This window comes from Haliotis asinina, chromosome 2, assembly GCF_037392515.1.
Source record: "Haliotis asinina isolate JCU_RB_2024 chromosome 2, JCU_Hal_asi_v2, whole genome shotgun sequence".
Classification (NCBI taxonomy): domain Eukaryota; kingdom Metazoa; phylum Mollusca; class Gastropoda; order Lepetellida; family Haliotidae; genus Haliotis; species Haliotis asinina.
In genome coordinates this window covers 19,519,761-19,528,982 of record NC_090281.1, presented here as the reverse complement: position 1 = coordinate 19,528,982, position 9,222 = coordinate 19,519,761, and the positions used below count along the sequence as shown (strand labels likewise).

The window sequence follows — 9,222 nt, the reverse complement described above, 5'->3', positions numbered from 1 at the left end:
CCGATCAACTGAGATATGATGACATTCAACAACCAAGTCACAGAGTGTGACCACCCGATTCTGTTAGTAGCGAAAAGCATTGGTTCATTTTCTGAAAAACTGATTGTTGTACAAAATGTTCCGAAGATGTGTTTCATATTTGGTATGTACAATATAAACAAGAGGGTCTTATTACATTTGATCACTGGAAATGACCCGTAGCATTTGTTTCAAGAACAAACACTGTAACTCTTGTGGTTGCAGAACCTCTGTTCTGCATGTCTGCAAGGTAACGGAATTCTAGTTCACTTCAACTAACGCTTAGTCTCGAAAAACATGTATACGTAATATTGATAAAAACAAGTAAGTCCCCATACGTTTTTAACAAGCCCCAGTGATGGGAGGTTAAGAGGAAATCTAAACTTGCTTCATTTATGGCTTTAGCATTGCAGAAGGGCGTGGCGGAAGGGAAAATAATCTGGTTCACGGAGAAAGACTAGTTTCAATGTCTAGGCTTTTCTAAAAGACTGAAACCTACATCACTCGTCAGGCTTTACTTCTACACCCTACAAACATGCCCCGATATAACCAAGAGAAAGTGTTAAACCTTACCAAAACATAAAATTAACAGTAGATTAAACTTTGTATATACATTGTACGCTATAACAAATCAGGTGTAGAACTTCCAAGGTAGGTCTTCAAATCACTGACTGTTGATCTGAAAAGTTTGCATGGAATAGTGTCCTTCTTCAGTCTTTTGTATGCTTCGTATCTATGACAACCGCCAAATGAGTAGTAATAGTCTCCCCCTTGTCGGCCTGTGATCCACAGAACGTCAATCGGAGGAACATTATCACTGGTTTCCGGGTTCTGAATACAGAGGAAATAAAACATTTTCAATTACATGTACCGTGATTTTACATGGTATCCTGTCCTTACTGGCATGGTAATTGCCAGCTACAAACTTGTTTCAACCACGATGTGAAAAATATAAACCGCCCAATCAAATTATTCCCATCAGCTAGAGAAATTCTATGCTATGTTTGAGATGTAGATTGTTATAAAAGAGTAGTGACCTTTATCCAATTTCTCGCATCCATTAGCAACAAGATGTAACCAACCGTAATTGTCTCCATCAGCGACAACACTTTCTTCTCGTCCAAAATGGAAGGGATTGGCCTGATAAGTATGTTGATTGGAACGTTGTGAATCTCATCTATATGAGCCGCGTGTATCGTCTTATCCGCGGGTAGACCTGAACAGTCAGTCTCCATTCTTATGCCTGACGCTTTGGTTTGGACTGGTATAAAACTTGCTCCCTGACAAGTAGTATGTCCTCCTGCGGAATGAATATGCTGCAGATACGTACAAACTATTGTGTATGATATCGGCGTAATCCGGTTAAGATATTTCGTCATATAACAGATCCGTCTCGACAGCATTCTACCCTCTATAAAATAGCTAAGTCATCGGGATGGTGAACCAGGAAGTAAACCGGAAGTACTTTCAAGTAAATTCCGGACAGATCTACTTCGCGTTGAAAACAATATTATTGAAGCCGTTAGATACCATTTACTGTGTTTGTAATCATGAGGTAACTATGTGGTGAAATTTACTTGTCACACTGAAAAGTCGGGTTCTATTTCCCAAATGTGCGAAGTGCATTTGCGATGTTCCCCGAGCTACAAATTAGTACAATCATGCTTCGTTGTAGCAGTATGACGGATATAGATTTCTCTGTTTTGATTTAACAATCGCAACTAAACAAACAACTAAATACTATACAGATGTGTCTTTCAGTAAAGTTTCACCTTAATATAAAATAGTTTCTGACTACGTGATAGTCTGCACATCAGTGGGTTTTTTTCTGTTATTTATTCTGGATCCGACCGGTAATGATGAAGGAGGTTATTATTCGTTTTAGGGAATACAGTATGCTGTCTAACTCAACATGGCCGCCGAGCCTTGAATTGACAGATGAAGGTTTGATGCTGTTTGCCGCGCGTCAAGAGTAAGAGGTTTTAAACAGTTATATGCTCAGATAAGGATATATTATACACTGTACATGTTTACATAGTTGGGCCAAATGTCATCACATTAGGGCATACGGAACTATTGTTTCAAACTTTACACACGACTCTGCCAAACTCAAAAGAAATCTGAGTAAACATAAGAAGTCGCACAACTCAGCTAGAGGCAAATGTTATTTATTAGTTGCCACTACCGGGGTCATAGCACTGAGTTAATGATTCCTTGGTTATAGTGTTCAGATCTCGTTAGTGATAATACACGACTAGATGTTATTATATGTTCAGATGCCATTGTGATTGTTATAATGAACCTACTACCAAACAGATGTGTATTGTACAATCGTTTATTTAGCAGATGTTCACAGCTATAGCTATGGTATGAAATTGTTAACAATGCAGGAGGCTAGAGTGCAGTTTACCGGGCGCGCTACCCGGGGACTGCTGAGCGCTTGCTAATGAACACGCTGCTGTATCCTTAGCCCTTGGGCACACCCTTCTAGATCCTTAGCCCTTGGGCACCCCTCCTTCTAGATCCTTAGAGTTAGTGAGTAAGGGTTAGGGTTGGCTTACGTTTTGGTGCAAGTACATCCATCTGAAAAAAATTGGAAAAAGTGCGCCAGGTAAAGTGCACTACTCTCATGCAGGAAATTCCCAGACTTTGAGAAAACCACAAAACAGGTGTTTGGAATAGTTACAAGTTATACATTAGAGACGGTGTTGAGGTTTTGGCGTTTTTGACATTCTAAATTTTTTAAAATACCAGACCACCAGAAAAGCTTTCCAGATGAACCTCCTAGAAAAAGTACCATTGTGACATGATTACACCAACTAGAATGCACTTCACCGGACCGCCCGATAAAGTGCAGTACTCCCATATGTAGGTCAGCATGACCAAGCAAACAGCATTAACAAAGACATAACACATTGAATGACAGCATATTTTGTAGTCTTCATGGTCACCAGTAAAATGTATCTGTCAAATTATCAGTCTCAGTAGGGTACTCACTCATGCACACACGCATGCACGCACGCACACACTCACTCTCACTTACTCACACACTCATTGATACCAAGGAGTTATGAGATGAATTTTAACACTGTAGAAATTTATTACACAATGCCATTTAGAAAGTGGCCAAATGTAACACGTTATGTTTGGGATTACACTTTCTTACTAATCGTGGAGATTCGATGAATTGGAAATAATGTACATATTCTTGTACAAGATTCTAGAAATTGTAATCCCAACTATAACATATGCTACATGTTAGAAATTTGAGTGAATTCCAAATTCACCTGTCTTCTAACCAGCTGCACTGATTACTCGAAATGCAAACTTCTTGTTACAGATTACTCAGTAACCATGACTGGCAATGAAGGAAATGCAGCAGGGATTGGACGAGTGAAATCGGGAAAATCAACCGCACATTCATTTGTTAGGTTTGTGAATAACACAAAGAGACGAGTGGACATAATCTGGCTCAACTATGAAGGTGCTCGAATCAAGTATCGGACATTGCTGCCTCAGCAGTTTGTGGATGTCAACACATTTGTTGGACATCCTTGGGTTTTCCGTGATTCTGAATCGGGTGATCGGCTGGTGGTGCAGCTGAAGGAGATATATGAACCAGTTGGCTGGACACAACATGATGGATGGCCCCCGTGTAGAAAAGTCGTACATATTTCCATTCCAGGTACGTGTTAATGTCAAATGAATTTTGTTCCAAAACACAACACACCACAAGTAGAATTGTTTTTTTGTGTTCTTCTTGTATTTATCAATTTGTTGTTTCAAAAAGATGAAAAAAAGCATTAAAGAAAACAGTTTGAGTGTTAAATGTCTTTATATCTATTGTTTGTGTCGTTGAAAATTAGTCTCACCGAATGATCTTGATGTTGTCAGAATGAGCTTCATCCTCAATATCTCCAGGGTATATCTTCAAACAAAAACCCACTATGCCCTGAACACATCTATGGCTCAGCCCAATAATTTTATTACCTCCCTTGGGTGGCTTTTCATCCGGTCAGGTGTCTATCCACTGAAGTTGACCGATACCAGTCACAACTCAACTTCTCTTTTTAAATTATCTAACCAATTAAACTTAGCAACACAAATCATGCAGAGGAACTCTGTAGGAGGTAGAAGGAGTTCTTACATATATTTTTTCAGAGTTTCAGACTTGACAATTTGTCTGTATGATTTCCCCCAAATTTAAGTCACACTGCGAATAATCCTTCACAGCTGCAACCGCTGTCTTTTTTTACACTCGTAAGCTCGGGTGTAATGACGGCTTAGCTGACTGGCTACTGTGAGAATGCAGAGCCAGCAAAGGGAGATAATAAACTTATCAGGGCAAGCCATAGGTGCATCCAAGATATGGTGGATGTTTTTTTGGAACAAATACCCTGGAGATGCAGTAAGCTTATGGTATGGTTGTTCATCTTTTATGCATCCTTTCATCAGCGAACATATGTATAGTGTTCCTCCACATCTATTCATATAGATTTATCAGTGTCTAAAAAATACATGCATGGATATGGAGGATCTCTGTGTAGATCCATGAAGATCCGGGTGAAAATTGATTTCATTGGTTGAGTGCAGTGTAAAACTAAAGTCACTCATTCACTTGCAGTTAATATGATAAACGACTTTGATCCTTTTGCCAGTATTGATTCATTTTGAGTGTTCTGGAAGAGTTAAAACAATGGTGGACTGTCTTAGAGTCAGTATTTTGTTTTATTGGGGTATGTATCCTTGTTACCACAGGGGCTTGTATCGTTGAGAAACCGTGTTAGAAAGACATATAGGTCTATAGACCCTACCCCACTGCTATATAAAAGGAAAAGGATGTAACGATGCAACTTATCCCTCCTCAATCAACGTTAGGTTTCACCTCATAAAATATTTTCAAGGCCCTGCCAAGGCATTCGGATCAAAAGCTAGATGATTTCCCCAATAAATGAGTTATAAATGGTCACAATGGGATCATTGTTTCAAAAGTTTTATGCCATAACAAACAGCTACACATGGAAACTTCCATTTCATCTTGACTGTTGTTGACCTGTGAAGGTCTAGATAGAATAGGCCTTCAGCAACCCATGCCATGCTTTTGCCATCAAAAGCGACTATACTTGTCAGAAGAGGCAACTAACTGGATCATGTGGTCAGACTCACTGACTTGGTCCAACACATGTCATCAGTTCCCAGTTGAGCAGGTTCATGCTCATGCTGTTGATCAATGGATTGCTTGGTCCAGACTGCAACCATCTAGCTGGAATATTGCTAAGTGCAGTGTAAAACGAAACTCATTTACTCACTCACTCACTCACTCATTTAGACTGTTACCAGGCACAATACGTGAAATATTGCTAAACCTAAACTCACACGACTTTTATCGTGGTGGTGGAGTAGCCTAGTGGTTAGAATGTCTGCTCATCATGCTGAATACCCAGGTTCAATTTGCCATGTGGGTACAATGCTTGAAGCCCATTTGTGGTATCACAAGTGTTATTGATGGAATATTGCATAGCAGTGTAAACAATACTCACTCACTCACTTGACTGTTATCTTGTGTCCCATTTGTGTAGATTGATCTTCGTGTTGTCAGTAACTGGGTCGATCGTTAGCTGGCATATAACTGGAATATTGCTGAAAGCAGTGTTAAACAACGAACATACAAAATAAAGTACATGTATTAAAAAAAAGTTATAGTTAGTTGCATTTTTCAGTTTCGAGAGATAACACTCCAGTTATCACCATCACGTCATTGTCATTGATGATGTTAGTAAGTGTAGTTTTACGTTGCTTTTGGCAGTGTTCCAGCAATATCACAATAGGGGACATCAGAAATGAGTTGCACACATTGTACCCATATTGGCAATAAACTCTGATCTTCGGTTTGACAAGCAAATACTATAACCACTAGGCTACCCAACCACCACTCATGATGTAGGTAGTCTGTACATATTTTATTGTTCCTTGTTTCTTATCCAATTTGTTATTAAGGGGATCATGATTTGGCAACTCTGTTTTTCAGTTTACTCCCTAAAGGAAAGATGTATGCAGGTGGTCCGCAAGTATGTTCCACGAGACCAAATATGTCAGCTTGAAGTGCCAACAACATTGAAACTTGCTTTAAAAGATAATGTTGTTATTGGTTGAAAGAAATGGTGCTTCATTTCATCTGGTGCCGAACCCAATCTATGAGAGCAAGTTCCCTCAAGCATGGTCTGTGTCTTAGTAGAAAGCTCTACAAACAGTTGTGTCATGTGACCTTGAGATTCATTATGTAGAAGGGAATTCTGGGATATGTTGTTTCAGGGAGGAAAATGTGGACTAAACTGTTTCAGAGAGGAATCATGGTATTTGTTGTTTAGAAGAGAAATTATGCAATACCTTTTCTTCAGAGAGTAAAATGGCTGATAAGTTGTTTGAGAATGCAATTTCAGGATGTTGTTTCAGGAAGCTGTTATGCATTCATTGTGCGAAATAGTTTCCAAATGTTGCTAACCATTCAGGCTAGCCATGCCTGAAAGTTACTTGTTAAATTATTCAAGCGCCTGAAATTTGAATATTGAAAATAAGCAAAAGAATCACAAAAAGGTTTAAAAACATAACTTATCAGGCCATAATCTTGCAGAATTTAAAAGTGTATTATACCTTAACAAGTCTGAGAGAAGGACATGTTTAAAAAATTACACCATGAAAATACTAGCGTGGAGATTTACTCCCCCAACTGGTTTTTTACTAGCCAGCAGCTTGTAGGCCAGTAGCTATTCCGCACAGTCAATGTATTTATCTTTTGAATCAGGATTTCAAGGAAATTTTATTTATTTATTGGTATTAAATAACATATCTATTTGGAGACATTTACTTTGTAAGTAGGTTTGTGGAAGTATCAAGAAACTTCTTAATCAAATGAATACATCTGAAGCTAGTTTTTTATGTATTATTTCACATTCAGTATTCAAACTTTTTGATACATGTTTTCAACAAGGGCAATCAGTCTTTCTCTCATATTTGTCAGAAAACAGTCATTGAGAATAAGATATGTTCATATATCATGTGTGAATCGTAAATCAGGCCAAACTTTGCATGATTCAAATTCGTCTCAACATGGGGACCAAGTAAAGCTGCAGCCATGTATTTCATGTATGTCTTTATATCCATGTATGTTATAAAGACTTACCATAACCTTCTATGTTTTTATGCCTAAAGGCACAGATATCAATATGTTGACAAAAACATGCTTGAGAGTCATTGACAAAACATCATGTATCGGCGTTGACTTTTTAAGATGTATGACTTTTTAAGATGTATGAAAAATCAGTTATTCAAAACAGAAAATACATGTCATTGGGATGTGTATGGATGTGAGGACAGTTTGGTATAATAGTGAAACGGTATACCGTGGTATTAGTAAAACCATGGTATTTTGCCGTTGGTCTTATATAAGGTATTGCAGTCCACAAATTGGGTATTTTTGGTTTGCATATTGTAATTTTATTAACCTCTTTGTTCTTTTTCTAAAGTGTCTCGAAATCGAATACTTTTGTCAAAATATGTGCATTTCTTTGCTTGGCTACCACTATTTTCCTGGAAATTGGTTCTCATATAATAAACTGAAAAGGACTGAACCGAGCTCCTTGTACCACAATACATACTGTTGTGTGTTAAGACCATACTGTTTCACACCTAGTTTGGTAAAGGTCTGAACCAAATTTACTAGGCTGCCAAGCTGAGTGATAGCTTGTCATAGTAAATTAATGGTGTGGATAATTGCTTCCTATATATGTCACTGGATATTCAGGACATGTCTGATTATCTAAAGGCTGACATGTACCTGGAGTACTTCTGATTGTTCACTTACAATATGAAGAACATTTTTCGAAACTCCAAACCAGATGGGTTTGTCATTCATGTCGGATGAATTAGGTCTGGGAATGATAAAATTACTTGTGAAAAAATATGATGTGTTGAAGATGAGTATGTACATAATATATAGTTCAGACCATGTTAAATTACATTCTGTGTCAATAGTGCAATGTTTTTACATTTTAATTCATGCCTCATGGAAAATTTACAGGAATGTCTCTTTAATATAAAAATAATATGGACCCAGTTTGGAAATTGATTGCTTCCACTGTTGATTTGAGTTGGATATACATGTAAGTTTACATTTAGTAAATGTAAACAGTTCTCTCTGATTTACAATTTTTTCACTTTTTTCAGATTTCGATTTGATGTAATTCTTAAATCAATTTTCATGATCCCGAAGATGTATATATCAACACAATGTGTTGTTACTTCGTCAATGTATATTTAGTAATGGTTTCCAATGGACATGCAGTAATGAGACATATTTCATGTCTTGTTTCAACAGATTTTGAAACCATATTTTACTTAATTTGACCACTTGCTTATTTGCTTAAGCACTGGCAAGTATTTGCTCATGTATCAGTTAGTTAGTTTGTATGTCGTTAGTTATTCAGTAAACCAAGCCATTTGAAGTGTGAATACCTGTGAAGGTCTGGGTTTTAAGTGATCTTCAGTCACCCATGCTTGTTTTTAGAGGTGACTAACTGGACTGGGTGGTCAGACTCACTGACTTGATTGACATGTCATCACTTCCCAATTACATAGATTGATGCATATTGTGTTGATCATTGGATTGTCTGGATCAGACTCGATTATTTACAAACCTCTGCCAAACCTCATCATATTGCGGAGTAAAGCATAAAACTCACTCACTCACTCAGTTATTCAGTGGTGTTCTACTGCATGCCATAATGCCGCTAACCCATTCAGAATGAAATCTGTGTTTTGAATCATTTTATTAAAATAATACTATATATTATGCTGTGTAATGAAGTTATAAAAAGATTTTTTCACGAACCCAACTTTGATTTATCTGTAATGAATGTGCTGACATTAGTAGGTGCATCTCTAAATGTTGATAATTCTGAAAAAACGGATTTCAGACAAGAAATTCACGTTTATAAGTCTTTTGAGATTCAGAAAATGTTATCATTCACTCAGTCATAAATTTTATGACTCACTCACCTCCCAAAGACCAGGGCCCCGTTTCACAAAACTCTCGTAAGCCTAAGATCTCGTAACTTTTCTCGTAGCATCCGTAGCTCCTGTGTTACAGTATAGGGGGCACAATGGCTACGAGAAAAATTACGAGATCTTAGGCTTACGAGAGCTTTG

At 37.6% G+C, this 9,222-nt stretch overlaps 1 protein-coding gene across 1 annotated transcript; it reads left to right on the top strand.

Annotated features, from left to right (window-relative positions):
• Nucleotides 1-1,913: 1,913 nt before the first annotated feature.
• LOC137273371 (von Hippel-Lindau disease tumor suppressor-like) lies at nucleotides 1,914-8,894 on the top strand. Its single transcript, XM_067805991.1, has 4 exons — nucleotides 1,914-1,990; nucleotides 2,945-2,955; nucleotides 3,368-3,703; nucleotides 6,047-8,894. Exons 1-4 carry the CDS (start codon nucleotides 1,914-1,916, stop codon nucleotides 6,169-6,171), a joined length of 549 nt encoding a protein of 182 aa, XP_067662092.1. The 3' UTR covers nucleotides 6,172-8,894.
• Nucleotides 8,895-9,222: the final 328 nt, after the last annotated feature.

What these genes read in the sequence shown, in the direction of transcription:
- LOC137273371 (XM_067805991.1), top strand. Translation starts at nt 1,914, where the DNA reads ATGCTGTCTAACTCAACATGGCCGCCGAGCCTTGAATTGACAGATGAA. An exon ending in CGTACATATTTCCATTCCAG is followed by an intron (nt 3,704 to 6,046) that starts GTACGTGTTAAT and finishes TCTGTTTTTCAG; the next exon opens with TTTACTCCCTAAAGGAAAGA.